Below are 24,305 nucleotides of genomic sequence, written 5' to 3'. Positions count from 1 at the left end.
TCCCTTCTGGTGGTTCCTGGTCCCCTGGCTGATGCTGTCCCCCATGACACCCCTTCGCTCCCCTGGACCAGTACCTGGTGGACTGGGAGTTCCGGTGGAGGACACTTTGGGCCCCAACATCTGTGATTTCCATTTTAGCCATCGTCCTGTGGCTGGAGCCATGCTTCGGGGGTGGTGGTACTTTCACGTCTACTCCTGCTCCTCCCCTCCGCCGTTCGACATCGCCGGTTTACTAACCACCAGTCATTACACGCACCTGGCATTCACCATTAGGCACACCTGGACTCCATCACTTCACTGATTACCTCCCCAATATGCCACTACCTTACCTCCATTCCCCAGGCAGTCTTGACTGTCATGTCTGTCCGCTACTCGTGTTTCTTGTTTTGTTCTGTTTATTATTAAATTCACCACCTGCACTTGCTTCCCGACTCCCAGCGTCTACGTTACAGTGACTACCTCATGAAGCTGGTTGAGAGAATGCCAAGAGTGTGTAAAGCTGTCATCAAGGCAAAGGGTGGCTACTGTAGAATAGTACAAATAAAAACCCTTGAATGAGAAGATGTGTCCAAACCTTTGACTGTATGTTAATGCATTTATGTATTACCATATATTAAAATATTTTCCATAGCCTATGACAGAGATTCTAAGATTATTTTATTAGGGCTACTATTAGCCTCATCGAGCACTTCGGGTACATGAAAACAACGAATATGGCTACGCCAGACTACTGTAGCCTATTACACATGTGTGAGCCTAGTTTATGCTAATTTAAATAAAATGTTATGCCTTTGTCTTTGAGTCATGTCTCAGAATAATTTAGGTCTGAAACGTCAGGGTGTTTCATGGCCTCCAGTAACAGTTTGACAGGCAGATGCTTTTCTAATGACTCTGAAATCTTTCGTAACATTAGAACAGACTAAGAATAATGCAATTTCATACTTTAAATCCTGCATTTCTAGTATTGTAGCCTACTTGTCAGTTTAATTTATTGTATGTGCACAGTGGATTTTTCTCATATTACACCACTAGGGTAAACTATTTGAATTCAATCACTTTTTGACCGCACCCCTTTTGATTTGAACAAAACCTTCCATATTTGCCCATTGTTAGAAGCATTCCGAAAATTGCTTTTTGGATCTGAATGCCAAAACATTCACGATTAAGGTGCTCAAAGTTTCCTTGGTCTCCCCTGCTACAAGGCTACTTCGAAGGAGTGCATGTTTCCACCAGTGGTCAGCACATCACCATAGGCTGCTGCAGTGGGGCCTATACCAGAAGCATTCCATCCTGAGGGGCCACAGAGCTTACAAGCAGCTCTCTAGGGGAGATGGAGGGAACCCCAGATGTTTTGGTGTCGATGCTGCTTATGGAAGTGAATCACTTGTCAAGGTCATCTAGGTTGAAGGTTAAAGAAAACTCTCCACCCCCTAAGTCTGGACTGAAAGAAACACCATGGCAACACATAAACAAAAAACTGAAAGAAACACCATGGCAACACATAAACAAAAAACTGATTTTGGCGTTACAAACCAAGAATATTATCATCCATTACTTTTTTCTTTCAGATATCAATAAAAAAGTATTGATGCATATAAGGCTACATTCAAAGTTTTGCATTTGTATTCTAGCCTATTTGGTACAGTTAAATTGCTTGGTAACACACACACGGTATGGGAATCTGTGACCTTACCCACTCGGGTTTAGCAACTGGAATACAAGAAATCCTATTGGCTTTCGTAGGACTAAGGTTTGTAGCCTATTCGCTATCTTTCTGGTCATTCAAATGTAGAAGGAAGTTGACAGGAAAATTCCGAAGATGCTGAGTACAACCAGAATACAACAAGACCAAAAGGGTTGGTAGAATCTCGCCCGTGTGCGCAACGCCGAACGATGTTGATCAAAAGAGCATTAATCTATCATCAGCATGGGCATTTTCAAATTTAAATGGGCACACCTACCTAGTGTGCTTTAATTCGATTTAAAGCCTTATTATATTTGTTGATTAGTAAGATGTAAACCATCTGCAGATGCCCAATTATCATATTGCAGATTGCGTTTGAATTATACCAATGCAACAGATTTTCAACTGCAGTTAATTATTATCAACCTATTGACTAGCGTATTATGGGAGAGGAGCATCCTATTTCTCATCCTTAATCATCAGTAAGGTAAGGATTTGGTTAGAAAATAGGCATATGCATCAGCAAACGTTGTATGGCAATTACTGGGTATGGGGTTTTATGTTGATACCATACCTAAAACAGAATATTTGAGATTTCATAATGGGAATTCAGATAAATAGACGTCATAATAATAATAATCATAATCATAATGCGTTGGCATTGTGACATACATTGCGCAACACACCCACTCAATATTGATTTATGTTGTTGGCATATATATATATATCACGTCCCATAGGCAAGTAGTATCCAGTCCAGCTTGCAAATGGTTAAATCTTTCATAACAGTTTTGAAAAAATATTGTATACATGCTCATTTGGCTAAGACTTAATTTGTCTGCTCTGAATGGTACATTATGTCATTTCTGATGTCTACAGGTAGTGTTATGCCCTAGTACCAACATAATTCAACTAGTTATGAATTACACATTTGTATTTTGAATACTGTACATATATGTATCAGAATGTATTGATGTACTGTGTGGGTGGAAAAGTAGAGCACATAGTGTACCAAATGTTTGTTAAACATGACGCTTGGATAATCAACCTAATTCTGCATTGCAGATCAAATAGTAAAATGGCTGAATAACATGGTTGAGAGCATTTAGGGCAGTCCACTGGAAAACTCAATCATATTCAATTCTCATTTTCATATTCAACCTTAATATGACAGTGGAATTTATATGGCAAGGAACGTTGAGTCGGATGGCCTTTTGCATTTTAATCTCTGGTTGTGGAGTAATGTAGTGATCTTGGAGGGTAGTGCAAGTCTCCTCTCAGTTTAGCAGTCATGCGCTGGTTCATTGCAAGAGGGGCCACCTCATCCCCTGGAGGGAAGTCCACCTCCAACATACTTTCTGTTCAGGCTTATATCAAACCTTATATGATTGGATGATGATAACCTCAATATGATATTGGTTATTACATGAGATAGATACAGTATCTGTGTATAGACATATATGCCTGTAGGTCATGTCTGGGCTTTCATAGTGCTTACACACATATATCCAGTATCCTGACCCCTAAACGTATTGCAATGATTTAGAGGCCAGCTGTGTCTAATGAATATTGTGATGGTAGCATTTGATCGTATGATTAATGACGTCCTCACTGCTCATAGAGGCCCACCATTTTGATCCACCAAGGAAGGGACATCTCAAAATTCACTTGGTTCATGAAACAGGATAGTACAGGATGCACCGACCTTCACAACATTCTCAGTAAATTCTCTCTCTCTCTCCCCTCCCTCCCTCCCTTTTTCCTTCTCTCCTTGTTCTACCCCTCTCAGCCAGACATTGATCCCTGTGTGCCATTTCAATACGTTAATGAGCTCCCCTGTGTGTGTGGATGCATAGAAACAGTGAGCAGTAAACTGCACCTCATGCAGAGGCATCATTTACCAGGATCAATGCCCCCTCCTCTCTCCCCATTACCATGACCTGCTTTCCGATTTCCCATATGTGTGTTAAAATGAACTTCGTTAACTTTCCTTTGCTCACTTGCCTGTGCACCTAATTTTCATAGTTTTTCTCGATTGTGTACAAGCATTTTCTGGAACAATGTTGTCGATTTTCTGAACAAAGTGCACAAGACACAGGGCTCTGTGGCCTTTTGCCAAATAGCAAATGCGCTATGATGAAACTGTTTCTCATGAGGATCGCCACAGGAAAGGAAGACCCAGAGTTACCTCTGCTGCAGAGGATAAGTTCATGAGAGTTACCAGCCATGTACCCTAGTTACCAGAAATTGCAGCCCAAATAAATGCTTCACAGAGTTCAAGTAACAGACGCATCTCAACATCAACTGTTCAGAGGAGACTGCGTGAATCAGGCTTTCATGGCCGAATTGCTGCAAAGAAACCACTACACCAATAATAAGAAGAGGCTTGATTGAGCCAAGAAACACGAGCAGTGGACATTAGACCAGTGCAAATATGTCCTTTGGTCTGATAAGTCAAAATTTTAGATTTCTGGTTCCAAACTACCGTGTCTTTGTGAGACGCAGAGTAGGTGAACGGATTATCTCCGCATGTGTGGTTCCCACCATGAAGCATGAAGGAGGTGGTGTGATGGTGTGGGGTGCTTTGCTGGTGACCCTGTCTGATTTATTTAGAATTCAAGGCACAAGTAATCAGCATGGCTATCACAGCATTCTGCAGCAACACGCCATCCCATCTGGTTTGCGTTTAGTGGGACTATCATTTGTTTTTCAACAGGACAATGACCCAACACACCTCCAGGCTGTGTAAGGGCTATTTGACCAAGAAGGAGAGAGAGTAATTGGGTGCTGCATCAGATGACCTGCCCTCCACAATCACCTGACCTCAACCCAATTGAGATGGTTTGGGATGAGTTGGACGAAGTGAAGGAAAAGCAACCAACAAGTGCTCAGCATATGTGGGAACTCCTTCAAGACTGTTGGAAAAGCATTCCAGGTGAAGCTGGTTGAGAGAATGCCAAGAGTGTGCAAAGCTGTCATCAAGGCTAAGGTTTGCTACTTTGAAGAATATAAAATATATTTTGATTTGTTTAATGCTTTTTTAGTTACTACATGATTCCATGTGTTATTTCATAGTTTTGATGTCTTCACTATTTTTCTACAATGTAGAAAATATAAAAATGTAAAATTTTCTTTTAATGAGTACCCAGTGACTGGTAGTGTAGATGTGTAGAGATCAATGAGACTTAAAGGCTCTGCATGGCCAATCTGATGTCTGCACTAGCCGTACTGCATTTAGTGCGATGCAGAAGTCAGAGCAAACCTACTTTTTGCTCTTCACGTAGCAGAGTTGTTGTGAAAGAAGTATTCAAGGAAGTGAATTTATGTTTATACAGGACCTCTCTCCCCCACCTACCGTCAAACAGTCATGTCAATGTGGAGCTATACGGAGCCCTCCACATTATTAAAACATTATGGGATGCTCACGGCAATGCGGTACGGAGCTCGATTATGCCTCCGCAAGCCTCCAGAGGCTCCACAATTGCGTCACACTATTCGTGAGGAGGCTCCGGATCACATTCTCAGAGTAAGCATACAATTAAAGTCGGAAGTGTACCTTACTCAAATACATTTAAACTAAGTTTTTCACAATTCCTGACATTTAATCCTAGTAAAAATTCCCTGTTTTAGGTCAGTTAGGATCACCACTTTATTTTAAGAATGTGAAATGTCAGAATAATAGCAGAGAGAACGATTTATTTCATATTTTATTTATTTCATCACATTCCCAGTTGGTCAGAAGTTTACATACACTCAATTAGTATTTGGTAGCATTGCTTATAAATTGTTTAACTTGGGTAAAACATTTCGGGTAGCCTTCCACAATCTTCCCACAATAATTTGGGTGAATTTTGGCCCATTCCTCCTGACAGAGCTGGTGTAACTGAGTCAGGTTTGTATGCCTCCTTGCTTGCACACACTTTTTCAGTTCTGCCCACACATTTTCTATAGGATTGAGGTCATGGCTTTGTGATGGCCACTCTGTTCCTTGACTTTGTTGTCTTTAAGCCATTTTGCCACATCTTTGGAAGTATGCTTGGGGTCATTGTCCATTTGGAAGACCCATTTGCGACCAAGCTTTAACTTCCTGACTGATGTCTTGAGATGTTGCTTCAATATATCCACATAATTTTCCTACCTCATGATGCCATATATTTTGGGAAGTGCACCAGTCCCTCCTGCAGCAAAGCACCCCCACAACATGATGCTGCCACCCCGTGCTTTGCAGTTGGGATGGTCTTCTTCGGCTTGCAAGCCTCCCTCTTTTTCCTACAAACATAACAATGGTCATTTTGGCCAAACAGTTCTATTTTTGTTTCGTCAGACCAGAGGACATTTATCCAAAAAGTATGATTTTTGTCCCCATGTAGTTGCAAACTGTAGTCTGGCTTTTTTATGGCGTTTTTGGAGCAGTGGTTTCTTCCTTGCTGAGCGGCCTTTCAGGTAATCTCGATATAGGACTTGTTTTACTGTGGATATACTGTAGATACTTTTGTACCTGTTTCATCCAGCATCTTCACAAGGTCCTTTGCTGTTGTTCTAGGATTGATTTGCACTTTTCACACAAACGTACGTTCAGAATGCGTCTCCTTCCTGAGCGGTATGATGGCTGCGTGGTCTCATGGTGTTTATACTTGCGTACTATCGTTTGTACAGATGAACATGGTACCTTTCCAAGCTGTTTTTAAAGGTACAGCCAATTTAGTGTATGTAAATTTCTGACCCACTGGAATTGTGATACAGTGAATGATAAGTGATATTATCTGTCTGTAAACAGTTGTTGGAAAAATGACTTGTGTCATGCACAAAGTAGATGTCCTAACCGACTTGCCAAAACTATAGTTTGTTAACAAGAAATTTGTGGAGTGGTTGAAAAATTTGTTTTAATGACTCCAGCCTAAGTGTATGAAACTTCCGACTTTAATTGTATATAGAATTTTTTTCTATTTCAAAAGAAAAAGCGAATATTAATAATTGCAAGATGGCGCTGATAGAGATGGCAGCTTCACTTCAAGTCCTTAGGACACTGTGCAGTATTTAGTTTTTGAATGTATTATTTCTTACATTGTTAGCCCAGAAAACCTTAAGTGTTATTCCATACAGCCGGGAAGACTTATTGGATATCAGAGAGACGTCAACTTACCAGCACAACCGGCACTACGACCAGGAATACGACTTTCCCAAAGTGGGTCTTTTGTCTGCACCTCCCAGTGCATTTGAACTGATTCCAGAGGCCAACCCAAAACAATGCTGTCGGAGGAGAGATTGCTGGAGCGGTCTTCTAGTGAGGCTTCGGATGCGCTCACACCACCCAACACCACCCGAGTATATTTCTCGCTACTGTCCAGTCCTGAAATTAAGGCAAGAGTTGCTTTCCAAAGAAATATCCAGGATTGTAAATTACTCTGTTTCGCAGAGACATGGCTAGCTGGGGACACGCTGTCGGAGTCCATACAGCCAACAGGATTTTCAGTGCATCACGCCGACAGAAACTAACATCTCTCTGGTAAGAAGAAGGGTGGGGTGTATGTTTCATGATTAACGACTCATGGTGTAATTGTAACAACATACAAGAAGTCATTTTGTTCACCTGAACTAGAATTTCTCACAATCAAATGCCGACCATATTATCTCCCAAGAGAATTCTCCTCGTCACATTCGTGTATATCCCCCCCGCAAGTGGTTACCAAGACGACCATCAAGGAACTTCACTGGACTTTATGCAAACTGGAAACCATATATCCTGAGGCTGCATTTATTGTAGCTGGGAATTTGAACCAAGCTAATCTGAGAACAAGGCTAGCTAAATTCAATCAGCATATCGATTGCAGTATACGTGCGAGTAACACACTCTACCACTGCTACTCTAACTTCTGCAATGCATACAGGGCCCTCCCCCACTCTCCTTTTGGCAAATCTGACCATGACTCCATCTTGTTGCTCCCCTCCTATAGGCAGAAACTAAAACAGGAAGCGCCGTGGTTAGGTCTATCCAACTCTGGTCTGACCAATTGTATTCCACTCTTCAAGATTGCTTCGATCACGTGGACTGGGAAAAGTTCCGGGTAGCCTCAGACAATAACATTGACGTATATGCTGACTCGGTGAGTGAGTTTATAAGGAAGTGTATAGGAGATGTTGTACTCACTGTGACTATTAAAACCTTCCTTAACCAGAAACCGTGGATTGATGGCAGCATTTGCGCAAAACTGAAAGCACGCACCACCGCATTTAACCATGGCAAGGCGACTGGAAACATGGACAAATACAGTGTAGTTTTCCCTCCGTAAGGCAATCAAACAAGCAAAGTGTCAGTATAGAGACAAAGTGGAGTTGCAATTCAACAGCTCAAATATGAGACGTATGTGGCAGGGTCTACAGACAATCACGGATTACAAAAAGAAAACCAGCCCCGTCGCGGACATCGACGTCTTGCTCCCAGACAAATTAAAGAACTTCTTTGCACGCTTTGAGAACAATACAGTGCCACCGACATGGCCCGCTACCAAAGACTGTGGGCTCTCCTTCTCTGTGGCCGGCGTGAGTAAAACATTTAAACATGTTACCCCTCACATGACTGCCGACCCAGACGGCATCCCTAGCTGCCTCCTCAGAGCATGCGCTGACCAGCTGCCTGGTATGTTTATGGACATATGAAATCAATCCCTATCCCAGTCTGCTGTCCCCACATGCTTCAAGACGGCCACCATTGTTCCTGTTCCCAAGAAATTCCCTGTTCCCAACTAAATGACTATCGCCCTGTAGCACTCACTTCTGTCATCATGAAGTGCTTTGAGAGACTAGTCAAGGATCATATCACCTCCACCCTACTTTTCACCCTAGACCCACTCCAATTTGCTTACCGCCCCAATAGGTCCACAGACAATGCAATTGCCATCACACTGTACACTGCCCTATCTTATCTGGACAAGAGGAATACCTATGTAAGATGCTGTTCATTGACTACAGCTCAGCATTCAACACCAAGGTACCCTCCAAACTCATCATTAAGCTTGAGACCCTGGGACTCGACCGTGCCCTGTGCAACTGGGTCCTGGACTTTCTGACGGGCCACCCCCAGGTGGTGAAGGTAGGAAACAACATCTCCACTCCGCTGATCCTCATCACTGGGGCCCCACAAGGGTGCCTTCTCAGCCCTCTCCTGTACTCCCTGTTCACCCATGACTGCATGGCCATGCACACCTCCAACTCAATCATCAAGTTTGCAGACGACACTACAGTGGTAAGCTTGATTACCAACAACGACGAGACAGCCTACAGGGAGGAGGTGAGGGCCCTCAGAGGGTGATGTCAGGAAAACACCCTCTCACTCAATGTCAGCAAAACAAAAGAGATGATCTTGGACTTCAGGAAACAGCAGATGAGCACCCCCCCCATCCACATCGATGGGACAGCAGTGGAGAAGGTGGAAAGTTAAGTTCCAGGGTGTACATATCACCGATAAACTGAAATGGTACACCCACACAGACAGTGTGGTGAAGAAGGCACAACAGCGCCTCTTCAACCTCAGTAGGCTGAATAAATTTGGCTTGTCACCAAAAACCCTCACAAGCTTTTACAGATGCACAAATGAGAGCATCCTGTCGGGCTGTATCACCGCCTGGTACGACAACTGCACCGCCCACAACCGCAGGGCTTTCCAGAAGGCACAACGCATCATCGGTGGCAAACTACCTCCAGGACACCTACAACACACGATGTCACAGGAAGGCATATAAGATAATCATGGACAATAACCACCCAAGCCACTACCTGTTCACCCCACTTCCATCCAGAAGGCAAGGTCAGTACAAGTGCATCAAAGCTGTGACAGAAGCTGGTTTTCAATCTCTCTATCTCAAGGCCATCATATTGTTAAACAGCCACCACTGTTGAGTGCCACAGCACAGAGAGGCGGCTGCCTACCTACAGACTTGATATCATTGGCCACTTTACTAAATGGAACACTAGTCACTTTAATAATGCCACTTTAATAATGTTTACATATCTTGCATTACTCATCTCATGTGTATATATTGTATACTGTATCCTTCACTATCTATTCTATACTATCTATTGCATCTTAGCTGCTCTGTCACTGCTCATCCATATATTTTATACTATTTTATACTTTATACTTATGTTCTCATCCCATTCCTTTACTAGATTGTGTGTATTAGGTTTTGTTGTGGAATTGTTAGATATTACCTGTTTAGATACTGCTGCACTGTTGGATCTAGAAGCATAAGCATTTCACTGCACTCGCAATAACATCTGCTAACCATGCGTATGTGGTATAAAATAAAATGGTATTTGATTGAATTTAGACATCTCCCCTCACTGTGAATAAATAATGTATGAATCTAGAATATGAATCCGGGGTTGAAGGTGATTGGAGGTGGGTGAGTGAGAGAGGGATGGACATTAATCAGAGCTCTGCCATTATTAGTGTGTTTGTGTGTGTGGCTTGACATGTATATAAGTCAATGGTGTTTCTTGGAGTGAATACCAGGAGAGAAATATATGTGTTGATTAAAGCCAGTGTGTCAGGTCAGCTTTTATATGAAGGGTTTCCACAAACTCATCATTAGAAAAGCCTCCCTTCTCTGTAGCCAACACTTTTCTGAGGATTGAAAATGGCTGCCGCACTTTTCCCCAGGCCTCGCCGACTGTAGCGATGAGCATGATCTAATAATATCGGTGAACCTTGTTGACTAGAAATGCAATTCAATCAGATGTCTAGCATTGTAGGGATCATAATCTGTGAGCATAGATAGATCATATACTCCAACTTTACATAAGATTGAATAATAATAATAATTGAGCAGCAGTTTATATTCTGTTTAGTTAGTGGAGACACAGTAACATAGGAAACCATGAAGCCTTTATCTAAGTTCCAAAACATACTATAGATATGACACTTCTGCTCTGCTTCCCCTTGATAATCTGTGTGTCTATATTTAAACCGTGTGACATGAAATTCTCAATTTACCAGACTGCCAAAAACCTCTTGAGCCATGACTGGACATTACCATCCTAGGAAACACCATCGTGTGCTGGTGTACTAATAACCAAACTCCATTGGCACATGTAATACAAAGAGTGAGCAGTTGGCATGAACCCCGCTGTGCCATTTCTGACATTCTATTTATACTCTAGGGACCAGGGGCCATTTTGGAAGAGCCGTGACCATTCTTCGTTTTTTGACTAGGTCAGTATGTCAATTGTTTCTGCTTCTTCACACTGAAACTAATTTCAACGCAGGTATTGTGTTACTGTTGTCTATGGACTGACTTTGAACCCAATGTTAAACTGGTCATTTATGCTGGTGAGTATTTTAATTGAAAGCTTAATTATTGAGAAACCCTAGCGTGTTTATCATGGAGCATATATCAGGTTCAAACAACTGTTATTTTTTTCGTGTGGTGAATTGTTGTGGTGAGAGCCATTGGGATCTTTTAGTTGAAAGATGTCTGTTGATCTTTGTTGTCTGTTAAGCCTACCAGGTCGTTCCTATTATGTGTTGTGATGTATGGGGAGAACATGTGTACGGTCAGAACAATAATGGAAACTCACAGCACCCCTTCTGGGGCACTTTTTACTGTTTTGTTCTTATACACTGCTCAAAAAATAAAGGGAACACTAAAATAACACATCCTAGATCTGAATGAATTAAATATTCTTATTAAATACTTTTTTCTTTACATAGTTGAATGTGCTGACAACAAAATCACACAAAAATTATCAATGGAAATCAAATTTATCAACCCATGGAGGTCTGGATTTGGAGTGACACTCAAAATTAAAGTGGAAAACCACACTACAGGCTGATCCAACTTTGATGTAATGTCCTTAAAACAAGTCAAAATTAGGCTCAGTAGTGTGTGTGGCCTCCACGTGCCTGTATGACCTCCCTACAACACCTGGGCATGCTCCTGATGAGGTGGCGGATGGTCTCCTGAGGGATCTCCTCCCAGACCTGGACTAAAGCATCCGCCAACTCCTGGACAGTCTGTGATGCAACGTGGCATTGGTGGATGGAGTGAGACATGATGTCCCAGATGTGCTCAATTGGATTCAGGTCTGGGGAAAGGGCGGGCCAGTCCATAGCATCAATGCCTTCCTCTTGCAGGAACTGCTGACACACTCCAGTCACATGAGGTCTAGCATTGTCTTGCATTAGGAGGAACCCAGGGCCAACCGCACCAGCATATGGTCTCACAAGGGGTCTGAGGATCTCATCTCGGTACCTAATGGCAGTCAGGCTACCTCTGGCGAGCACATGGAGGGCTGTGCGGCCCCCCAAAGAAATGCCACCCCACACCATGACTGACCCACCGCCAAACCGGTCATGCTGGAGGATGTTGCAGGCAGCAGAACGTTCTCCACGGCGTCTCCAGACTCTGTCACGTCTGTCACGTGCTCAGTGTGAACCTGCTTTCATCTGTGAAGAGCACAGGGCGCCATTGGCGAATTTGCCAATCTTGGTGTTCTCTGGCAAATGCCAAACGTCCTGCACGGTGTTGGGCTGTAAGCACAACCCCCACCTGTGGACATCGGGCCCTCATACCACCCTCATGGAGTCTGTTTCTGACCGTTTTAGCAGACACATGCACATTTGTGGCCTGCTGGAGGTAATTTTGCAGGGCTCTGGCAGTGCTTCTCCTGCTCCTCCTTGCACAAAGACGGAGGTAGCGGTCCTGCTGCTGGGTTGTTGCCCTCCTACGGCCTCCTCCACGTCTCCTGATGTACTTGCCTGTCTCCTGGTAGAGCCTCCATGCTCTGGACACTACACTGACAGACACAGCAAACCTTCTTGCCACAGCTCGCATTGATGTGCCATCCTGGATGAGCTGCACTACCTGAGCCACTTGTGTGGGTTGTAGACTCCGTCTCATTCTACCACTAGAGTGAAAGCACCGCCAGCATTCAAAAGTGACCAAAACATCAGCCAGGAAGCATAGGAACTGAGAAGTGGTCTGTGGTCACCACCTGCAGAACCACTCCTTTATTGGGGGTGTCTTGCTAATTGCCTATAATTTCCACCTGTTGTCTATTCCATTTGCACAACAGCATGTGAAATTTATTGTCAATCAGTGCTGCTTCCTAAGTGGACAGTTTGATTTCACAGAAGTGTGATTGACTTGGAGTTACATTGTGTTGTTTAAGTGTTCCCTTTATTTTTTTGAGCAGTGTATTATGTTTGTTCCAACCTAAGACTTTGTCTCCAACCAAAATGGGGACTGTGTTGTATTTTAATATGAAATAACTAATGTTATTCACAATATTATGCATACAAAACACTTACCTCATGTTCTTACCACAGTACATAGCATAACATTTTGTTCTTTTTTCAAGCATAATCAATCACGCCGTGTTGGTTTTGTTAAGATTGCTCATTGACATTCCTCATGGGTATGTGTCTCTGCAGGCAGGCACCATGCTGACCAGCATTACCGACGGGATCCTGTGCTGTCTGACTGGGAAGGCTGCCAGCCTGGTGATGCCCGTCGAGTCCTCTGAGCCAGCTGACACCTTTGAGTTTGTGGAGGTGAAGCCCGGGAGAGTCCTAAGGGTTCGCCACATCATCCCTGAGCGGCAGTCATCGGTGGTAACAGAGGAGGACCAGGTAAAGGAGCCAGAGCAGGAGAAGGGCAGTGGAAGCAACAGCAGCAGCAGTGTGCACTGCAAGCGCAAGATCACTGTCTACCGCAACGGCCAGCTAGTCATTGAGAACCTTGGTGACGTGCTGCACTCGCAGATCCTCCAGTGCCAGGATGGTGACCTAGAGCCCTATAGCACTGTGGAGGTGGAACTGGCTGACTATAAGGAAGTGCCCACCTCCCCTGAACCCAAACCCACGCCTCCTCTACCCACGGTCGGGGATCAGAAACCCGCGGCACCTCCTCGCCGGCGGCATCGCAAGCCTAAGCGCATATTGATGATTGACTCGGAGAGGGAGATCTCCAGCTGCAAGGGGACACACTCGGATGTGGCACTCTTTTTCGTACATGGGGTAGGCGGCTCGCTGGACATCTGGGGCAGCCAGCTGGACTTCTTCTCGCGGCTGGGGTATGAGGTCATCGCCCCTGACCTGGCGGGCCATGGGGTCAGCAAAGCGCCCCACATCACGGCGGCCTACACCTTCTATGCCCTGGCAGAGGACATGCGCGCCATCTTCAAGAAATACGCCCGTAAACGCAACATCCTAGTCGGGCACTCCTATGGGTCAGTATGCTTGCTTCTCTGTTAAAATAAATGGTCAAGTATCATCTTATGTCTTAGGTCAATTAACAGAAGGAATATCATGATAGTAAAGGAATTACAGTATTTGTGTCACATGGAATGACGCTGGAGAGACGAAGCAGGTACGGGGAGTAACATTTAATAAATAACAGACATATCACGAGACAAGCACAGCATCAGCAAACAGAACACAGCAAGGGAACTGACAGATATAGGGGAGGAAATAAACAGGAGATAAGGGAGTCCAGGTGAGTCCAATAATGCTGATGCGAGTGACGAGGGAAGGCAGGTGTGGGTGATGGATGGCAGGAGTGCGTGATGCAGGGTAATCTGGTGCCCTCAAGCGCCAGGGGGTGGGAAGAGCAGGAGCAGACGTGACAATTTGAACATGCCCTGAAACACACCATAAACTGGTCCTGACTATGTCTGAAGAAGAAGAACCAATCAGAGAGCAGGGTTATGACGATGGCATGATGTACCAATCAGAGAACTGTGTTATGATGAAGTCATGATGAAGCGACCAGTCAGAGAGCAGGGTTATGATGATGTCAGGATGAATGGACCAATCCGAGAGCAGGTTCCCAAGATGTTATTTTCACTTGTTTGATTATATCCCTTTCAGGGTATCGTTCTGTACCTTCCTGGCCCATGAGTATCCAGACCAGGTTCACAAGGTGGTGATGATCAATGGAGGGGGGCCCACAGCTCTGGAGCCCAACCTCTGTTCCATCTTCCAGCTGCCTTCCTGTGTGCTGCACTGCCTCTCCCCCTGTCTGGCCTGGAGCTTTCTCAAGTAAGTAAATCATCCCATCTCTTTGTAGACAAAACAATATTGCAGTGCAGACAAAACAACAACCCGTTGCTAGACAAAACAACATTTTGTAGACAAAATAACAACACATCACTTAACAAAGAGAACACCAATCTATCTCTGTAGACAAAACAAAACCAAGAAACTCTTCATGCAGAAAGTATACTGTACACTGCGGTTTCCGAATAGTCGGATTTTATTTGTCACCCCCCCAAAATAGACTGTAAAACATTTGTGCGCCAGTTCACACAGAAGTTGACGTGAACATGTACTCACATGGTTGATGATATTACTAGGTTAACTAGCTTGTTCTGCGTTGCATGTAATCAATACGGTGCCTGTTAATTTATCATCGAATCAGAGCCTACTTCAACTTTGCAAAACGGATGATGATTTAACAAAAGCGCATTCGCGAAAAACGCACAATTGTTGCACAAATGTACCTAACCATAAACATTAATGCCTTTCTTAAAATCAATAAACAAGTATATATTTTTAAACCTGCATATGTAGTTAAAATAAATTCATGTTAGCAGGCAATATTAACTAGGGAAATTGTGTCACTTCTCTTGCGTTCAGTGCAAGCAGAGTCAGGGTATATGCAGCAGTTTGGGCCGTCTGGCTCGTTGCAAACTGTGTGAAGACCATTTCTTCCTAACAAAGCTGTACATAGTCTATCGGTAAATAGCCCACCCAATTTTCCTACCTCATCCCCATACTGTATATATTTATTTACTTTTCTGCTCTTTTGCACACCAGTATCTCTACCTGTACATGACCATCTGATCATTTATCACTCCAGTGTTAATCTGCAAAATTGTAATTATTTGCCTACCTCCTCATGCCTTTTGCACACACTCTCTTTTTTTTCTACTGTGTTATTGACTTGTTAATTGTTTACTCCATGTGTAACTCTGTGTTGTCTGTTCACACTGCTATGCTTTATCTTGGCCATGTCACACCTTGGTCTTAGTATTTTGTGTTTTCTTTAATTATTTGTTCAGGCCAGGGTGTGACATGGGTTATTGTGTTGTCGTATAGTTTTTTTTTGTAGGCATTGGGATTGTGGTTGATTAGGGGTGTGTCGAGTGTAGGCTTGGCTGCCTGAGGCGGTTCTCAATCAGCAGTCAGGTGCTTCTCGTTGCCTCTGATTGGGAACCGTATTTAGGTAGCCTGAGTTCGCTTTGTCTTTCGTGGGTGATTGTTCCTGTCTCTGTGTAGTGTTCACCAGATAGGCTGTAATAAGTTTCACGTTCCGTTTGTTGTTTTCGTATTTTGTATAGTTATTTCATGTATCGTCACTTTTCATTCATTAAAGACATGAGTAACCACCACGCTGCATTTCGGTCCGACTCTCTTTCAACAAACGAAGAACGCCGTTACAGGCCAGGTCGCAGTTGTAAATGAGAACTTGTTCTCAACTAGCCTACCTGGTTAAATAAAGGTGAAATAAAAAATAAATAAAATGTACATGTAGGTATCATTAAAGTGACTATGCATATATGATGAACAGAGAGTAGCAGAAGCGTAAAAAGAGGGGTTGGCGGGTGGTGGGACACAATGCAGATAGCCCGGTTAGCCAATGTGCGGGAGCACTGGTTGGTTGGGCCAATTTAGGTAGTATGTACATGAATGTATAGTTGAAGTGACTATGCATATAAGATAAACAGAGAGTAGCAGCGTAAAAGAGGGGTGGGGGGGGGGTACACAATGCAAATAGTCCAGGTGACCATTTGGTTACCTGCTCAGGAGTCTTAAAAAGTGGTAAAAAGTGTTGAGAAGCCTTTTTGTCCTAGACTTGGCACTCTGTTACCGCTTGCCATGCGGTAGTAGAGAGAACAGTCTATGACTGGGGTGGCTGGGGTCTTTGACAATTTTTAGGGCCTTCCTCTGACACCGCCTGGTGTAGAGGTCCTGGATGGCAGGCAGCTTTGCCCCAGTGATGTACTGGGCCGTACGCACTACCCTCTGAAGTGTCTTGAGGTCGGAAGCCGAGCAATTGACGTACCAGGCAGTGATGCAACCGGTCAGGATGCTCTCGATGTTGCAGCTGTAGAACCTTTTGAGGATATCAGAACCCATGCTAAATCTTTTTAGTTTCCTGAGGGGGAATAGCCTTTGTCGTGCCCTCTTCACGACTGTCTTGGTGTGTTTGGACCAATCTATTTCGTTGTTGATGTGGACACCAAGGAATTTGAAGCTCTCAACCTGCTCCACTACAGCCCCGTCGATGAGAATGGGGACGTGCTCGGTGCTCCTTTTCCTGTAGTCCACAATCATCTCCTTAGTCTTGGTTACGTTGAGGGATAGGTTGTTATTCTGGCACCACCCGGCCAGGTCTCTGACCTCCTCCCTATAGGCTGTCTCGTCGTTGTCGGTGATCAGGCCTACCACTGTTGTGTCGTCAGCAAAAGTAATGATGGTTTTGGAGTCGTGCATGGCCATGTAGTCGTGGGTGAACAGGGAGTACAGGAGGGGACTGAGCACGCAACCCTGGGGAGCTCCAGTGTTGAAGATCAGCGTGGCAGATGTGTTGCTACCTACCCTCACCACCTGGGGGCGGCCGGTCAGGAAGTCCAGGATCCTTAGCTTGGTGATGAGCTTTGAGGGTACTATGGTGTTGAACGCTGAAGTGTAGTCAATGAACAGCATTTTCACATAGGTGTTCCTTTTGTCCAGGTGGGAAAGGGCAGTGTGGAGTGCAATAGAGATTGCATCATCTGTGGATCTGTTTGGACGATATGCAAATTGGAGTGGATGTAGGGTTTCTGGGATGGTGTTGATGTGAGCCATTACCAGCATTTCAAGCACTTCATGGCTATGGACGTGAGTGCTACAGGTCTGTAGTCATTTAGGCAGGTTACCTTTGTGTTCTTGGGCACAGGGACTATGGTGGTCTGCTTGAAACTTGTTGGTATTACAGACTCAATCAGGGACATGTTGAAAATGTCAGTGAAGACACCTGCCAGTTGGTCAGCACATGCCCGGAGCACACGTCTTACTCACGTTGGCTATGGAGAGCGTGATCACACAGTCATCCGGAACAGCTGATACTCTCATGCATGCCTCAGTGTTGCTTGCCTCGAAGCGAGCATAGGAGTGATTTAGCTCGTCTGGTAGGCTCGTATCACTGGGCAGCTCGCGGCTGTGCTTCCCTTTGTAGTCTGTAATAGTTTGCAAGCCCTGCCACATCCGACGAGCGTCGGAGCAGGTGTAGTATGATTCAATCTTAGCCCTGTATTGACGCTTTGCCTGTTTGATGGTTCGTCGCAGGGCATAGCTGGATTTCTTGTAAGCTTCCGGGTTAGAGTCCCGCACCTTGAAAGCGGCAGTTCTACCCTTTAGCTCAGTGCGAATGTTGCCTGTAATCCATGGCTTCTGGTTGGGGTATGTACGTACAGTTGCTGTGGGGACGACGTCCTCAATGCACTTATTGATAAAGCCGGTGACTGATGTGGTGTAATTCTCAATGTCATCGGAAGAATCCCGGAACATGTTCCAGTCTGTGATAGCAAAGCAGTCCTGTAGTTTAGCATCTGCTTCATCTGACCATTTTTTTTATAGACCGAGTCACTGGTGCTTCCTGCTTAAATTTTTGCTTGTAAGCAGGAATCAGGAGGATAGAGTTGTGGTCGGATTTACCAAATGGAGGGCGAGGGAGAGCTTTGTACACGTCTCTGTGTGTGGAGTACAGGTGATCTAGTATTTTTTTCCTTCTGGTTGCACATTTAACATGTTGATAGAGATTTGGTAGAACTGATTTAAGTTTCCCTGCATTAAAGTCTCTGGCCACTAGGAGCACCGCCTCTGGGTGAGTGGTTTCCTGTTTGCTTATTTCCTTATACAGCTGACTGAGTGCGGTCTTAGTGCCAGCATCTGTCTGTGGTGGTAAATAAACAGCCACGAAAAGTATAGCTGAGAACTCTCTAGGCAAGTAGTGTGGCCTGCAGTTTATCACAATATACTCAACTTCAGGCGACCAAAATCTAGAGACTTCCTTAGATTTCGTGCACCAGCTGTTTTTTTTTACAAATATGCACTGACCGCCCCCCCCTCGTCTTACCGGAGTGTGCTGTTCTATCCTGCCGGTGCAGCGTGTATCCCGCTAGCTGAATATCCATGTCGTCATTCAGCCACGATTCTGTGAAGCATAGGATATTACAGTTTTTGATGTCCCGATGGTAGGATATTCGTGATCTTACCTCGTCTAGTTTATTGTCCAATGATTGCACGTTGGCGAGTAATATTGACGGTAACGCAGCTTTCCTAATAGTCTTCTGCGGGTTCGGACGAGGCATCCGGATCTTCGCCCTCTGCGTCGCTTCCTTTTGCGAATAATTGGGAAGTCTGCCCTGTGGGGTGTTTGGAGAATATCGGAGTCCTGCTTGCTGCTGTTGTTGTTGTTGAAGAAATGTTTGTCTAATCCGAGGTGAGTGATCGCTGTCCTGATATCCAGAAGCTCTTATCTTCCGTAAGATACAGTTGCAGAAACATTATGTACAAAATAATTTACAAATATCGCGAAAAAAACACATAATAGCACAATTGGTTAGGAGACCGTGAAACGGCGGCCATCGCCTCCGGCGCCACTAATAGTCCTATAATTCCTATAATAACTACAACCTAAAACTTCTTACCTGGGAATATTGAAGACTCATGTTAAAAGGAACCACTGTGTTTTTGCATTATTTAAACCAAATTGAAAATGTTTCATTATTTATTTGACACTAAATTGATTTTATTTATGTATTATATTAAGTTAAAATAAAAGTAGTCATTGTTCATTTAGTATTGTTGTAATTGTCATTATTACAAATATATATATATTTGTAATAATGACAATACATACACATACATACATATCTTCAAAAAAATCATCCGATTAATCGGTATCTGCTTTTTTTGGTCCTCCAATAATCAGTATCGGTATCTGCGTTGAAAAATCATAATCAGTCGAACTCTAGTGTGCGCCAAGTTGAAAAATCTCATTATTTTTCAGAAATTACGCATGCAGATATTTACGCAAATGTTATACATGAGGCTCCAGGAAATCAGCTCAAAGTTATTTTAATTCAGGAAATCTGTTCCCAAAGTAATCAAGATTTGAAATGATTCTGTTTTTGTAAAATAATATATCTGTTTGGGGTTCTTGCGGTACCTTTTTTGTAGTGCACAAGTTATTTATAACAATGTTCTGGCTCCCTGACCATTCAAGGTAAAATCGTCCCACGGCTGAATGTAATTGGGAACCCCTGATGTACACCGTCAATGCTTAACTACTACTGCATACACAAAGTAAGGGGAATTTACACAGAATTTAGAATATCAGATAATACTGATGGCTTCCAATTGGCTCATTCATCCCCCCTCCTCCTCTCCCCTGTAACGATTCCCCAGGTTGTTGCTATAAATGAGAATGTGTTCTCAGTCAACTTACCTGGAAAAATAAGGGTATACAATTTTTTTTAAATATATATACATATATCATTGGGCTATGAGTCTGACCTCTTTTTCCAACATGTTCAGGGCTGGGTTTGCCCGTCAGGGAGCCAAAGAGAAGCAGCTGCTGAAGCAGGGCAATGCCTTCAACGTGAATCCATTTGTGCTGCGAGCCATGATGAGTGGGCAGTATTGGCCCGAGGGGGATGAGGTGTACCATGCTGAGCTTACTGTGCCCATCCTGTTGGTGCACGGCATGTACGACAAGTTTGTGCCTATGGATGAGGACCAACGCATGGCAGAGGTAAGGAGACATCAATGAATGAATACCAATCCATGTGAATTTAGTTCAGAAGCTCTACTACTCATGAATGAAAGATAAATTGATATAATTTATGTTTTATGATATGAATTATGAACAGTTCCTATCATATCACAAGCCTCTCATCTAATCTAATATTAGATTGAATATGGTCAACGTAATCTGTACCACTGTTTTGTATCTTGATTGTAACTATTATCCTTTTCATTTCAGATCCTTCTGTTTGCGTTCCTGAAAGTCATTGAGGAGGGCAGTCACATGGTGATGATGGAGTGCCCTGACACAGTCAACACCCTCCTGCACGAGTTTTTCCTATGGGAGCCCGACATGTCCAAAAAGGACACAGCTAAGACTGATCCTGACAAGACTGTTACGGTCAATGGCGTTGTCGTCCAGACACCAAAACCAAATAAGCCCATGGACAAATAACCAGTAAGGAGTTTCATTTTACATGAGCAAACCCAATCCGAAGGCCTGTCTTTGACAGGTGGCATGTGGTCTTAGGGCTGCTCGCAGGCTGAGAGCTGTTATTAACCGGGCCAGAGTTGGTTGTTGAAGTGGAGGGGAGGCAACTGGTGCGCCAAGCTTAGAGTGGCATTTGAAATGGGACTTGGGACTGTCAAAAGAAGACAGGAAATTATGGAAAGAAGAGAGGCGGAATCGAATACAATGACAGAGATGGGTGTTTCTGTTTCCCCTTTGACAGCTGTCTGTGCTGTTTGTAATGTGGTGTTTGTAATCAGATAGACCTTGGGTCCAGAGGACGTTTTTAAAACACAATATCCATTCGTAATGCTCGGAAGTACCAAACTTGGGTTGGTGAGTGGGCCATTGTCAACCAAAGTGAGGAGGGCATGACTATTAAATGGTCTGTGGATTGCCTTACTATCTATCGTCCATTCTCTTGTGAATAATATATCACTGCTTATTGGTGTCCTTCTGTCATCAGTTTAAAGTTAAAGATCTTACAAGACTGGGTCCATATTATGAATTCTCTTCAAGTGAACCATAAACTAAATAGGATAACTGATAAACTATCCAGATAATGCTAGCCAATGGGTGACTGTGGTGTGTTATGGGAATAAGATCGCCCAGTTTGCATGAGGTCATCCTCAGTAATCATCCCCTATTTTTATTTTTTTTATTTGATTTTACCTTTATTTAACTAGGCAAGTCAGTTAAGAAAAATTCTTATTTTCAATGACGGCCTAGGAACAGTGGGTTAACAGCCTGTTCAGGGGCAGAATGACAGATTTGTACCTTGTCAGCTCGGGGGTTTGAACTTCCGGTTACTAGTCCAACGCTCTAACCACTAGGCTACCCTGCCTCCCGCAGATTAAGCAGGTTATAGACTCAAGTGTTGACTGGATGGAAGTAGTGGTGAATGGATTGGAAATTGTTATGGCAAATAAACATGCAATAAGTAATTACATAAAGTATGTTGCAGGCATAATAAAGACATACACCACACACCTAAACAAATTCACCATACAATTTCAACAGCCTCATCAAATATCATCAGGCCAAAGGAAAGCTGTTAAAACATATCCTTGAGCAAACTACGTATCTGTCAGTTACAGTCAGCATCGGTCAACTTTGCTGTACACTGTGCATTAACTCACGCTTTAAATTTAGGGTATCGGTTTGCTTTTGAAACCTAACGATTCATCTATGCACAACATGGAGTGGAGTATTTTGCCTTTAAGAACATTTTTGCGGTGTTGTCCAATGTTATGTATTTAGAAGCTTATGCTTACTGTATGTGTCTACACTTGCGTATGCATTATCTAACCTTCCTAGACCATTTGAAGTTGTTTCATGAATGGGCTTTTTAAAGATATTTCAAGGATTTTCTTGACAACATACTTTGACAGTCGAGAAATCCAAAAACCTCCCGTGTCCTCTGAGTGTATAATCTAAGGGACATTATGGACAGAGAAGAAGTTGGACCAAAGCTTTAGTGATAAAGTAGTCATCGAAATGATGTAAGAGTATTCCATAACTATTATTTAATAATAGTGATGCCAGTTATTAAACGTCCAATCTTGCAAGTTCAACTCGTTTTACCAATTTGATGTAACATCATTTAGAATGATGTTGTTCTCCAGTCTACAAGCTAGTGTAGCAAAGCATTTTCCTTCACTGCCCTCCAGTCAATCTGTATGTGCTTACTGCTTGCAATGTCAAAGGTCAAACATGATAATAACTTAAAGGACATAACATTATCAGGTGCACATTTGTGAATGTTTTCGTGTCTCATAATGAGAATGTGTGATTAATCTGCGATTAAGAAGTATGTATTTTTCCGGTTCGGTCTTTTCGACTGCTGCACACTGTTTATTGCATATGCATTATTCTGAGAAAAGATGTACGATGATAATGCAATTTCAACAGAGAAAAGAGGAGTTATGAACTGTAGACTAAGATAATGTACTAATAAGTAATGGAAACAAATAGGTTGAGGAACAAACTAGTTCGACCCAGCTGTTGAAAAGAAAATGAATTCATGTGGACTGTCCACCACCTTGAAGTGCTTCTGATGCAATGTCTGTTTTTGCACTGTATAGATTGATCCAACAGCAATATGGACTGCAGGGCGCTCACATTTGCTTCCTCCGCTAAATGTATACAAATCGGTCAGTGTTCCTATCCAGTGTGCTATCATTTGTGGTTCAAAATGTTTAAATGTAATTGATACATTTATTGATGGACATCAGAACTCATGCACTGCCTGAATGTATATGCATATAAAATTCCGATATATCGAACTGTTCAATTGAGTGTATGAATGTGCCTTTCCTGGCATGAATTAAAACAAATGTTTGCATTATATGGTTGTTTTTGTTCTTCTGTGAATGACTGTATGAACGAGGACAATTTTGTTGTGACAGACAAAAAAAAGTAACCATGACTTTTTGAGTGTACATTTCTGGCTCTGAGGCCTGGGGAGCCACCTCTGTTTAGGCTACTAACAACCGGATGATCCCGTTTTGGAAAGAGAGCCCGTGACGCAACTTCCGCTTTTAAACGTTAACCACTGATGATCCATTATATTGACCAGATACCCCAAGTGGCCAGGTTTCCAGTCGGGAAGCACGCCATCCCAGGTACACCATTGAGTTATAATAAGAACTAGAGAGAGCCTTCAAGATGGCCCGACCGTTGTTTTTAGCGTAATCTACTCACGGTCGCCTACGTCAATTCTTGGGGGCTGACATCTTGCTAGTTCCGGTATCAGGATCGCATTACTACATGCCCGCTAGCACTGGAGGTCAGCTGAGCCCAGCCTTTGAGCCCAAGCCCAGCATGTGCAGGAGCAGGGACATGCATTCCAGCGCAAGCTAGAGCGGGGTCGTGGATCTTGATTAATGGGGGAGGGGAAATCTGCAGCTGCTAAACACCACCACGCAACCGTGACACAACCACTGAAAAAATTAGATTTTTTGTTGTTGTCTGCAAGTAAATTATTCAGGACTAAGAGGAATGTACTCTGTTTCTCTTTCCAAACAGCCTAACTTGTCTATGTATCTGGAAACAGTGGAGGTGTATGGGGTGAAGAGGACGGTGGACTCAGTGGAGGACATCCCAGCCACTTGGCAGTGAGGTTGTTGATTAATATCGCCTGGGCGCCCGTGAAGGTGTTTTGCAAAGGCTGAAAGTTGATTGCACTCAATTTGGAACCAGGCTGCCTCCCGGGCATCAGCCAAGTGCCCCGCTCTGGCCGACATCGAAGTCCGCTCAAAACAAAAGTGACGTAGGTTAAGCACACGGAGTAGTGAGTAGGATTCTGTGCTTTGACATGC

The 24,305-nt window shown here is 43.5% G+C and overlaps 1 protein-coding gene across 1 annotated transcript; it reads left to right on the top strand.

Annotated features, from left to right (window-relative positions):
* The first annotated feature begins 1,800 nt into the window (after positions 1 to 1,800).
* Positions 1,801 to 23,332, top strand: LOC109875194 (protein ABHD8-like). The gene is made up of 6 exons (XM_020467426.2): positions 1,801 to 2,171; positions 10,844 to 10,895; positions 13,116 to 13,912; positions 14,553 to 14,723; positions 20,268 to 20,484; positions 20,716 to 23,332. The coding sequence occupies exons 3-6, from the start codon at positions 13,125 to 13,127 to the stop codon at positions 20,929 to 20,931; spliced, it is 1,392 nt and encodes a 463-aa protein (XP_020323015.1). The 5' UTR covers positions 1,801 to 2,171; positions 10,844 to 10,895; positions 13,116 to 13,124; the 3' UTR covers positions 20,932 to 23,332.
* The last annotated feature ends 973 nt before the right edge of the window (positions 23,333 to 24,305 follow it).

The sequence above is a fragment of the Oncorhynchus kisutch genome, linkage group LG30 (genome assembly GCF_002021735.2).
Source record: "Oncorhynchus kisutch isolate 150728-3 linkage group LG30, Okis_V2, whole genome shotgun sequence".
NCBI lineage: Eukaryota > Metazoa > Chordata > Actinopteri > Salmoniformes > Salmonidae > Oncorhynchus > Oncorhynchus kisutch.
The sequence above is the reverse complement of the archived record's forward strand: the minus strand, read 5'-3'. Positions and strand labels throughout refer to the sequence as shown.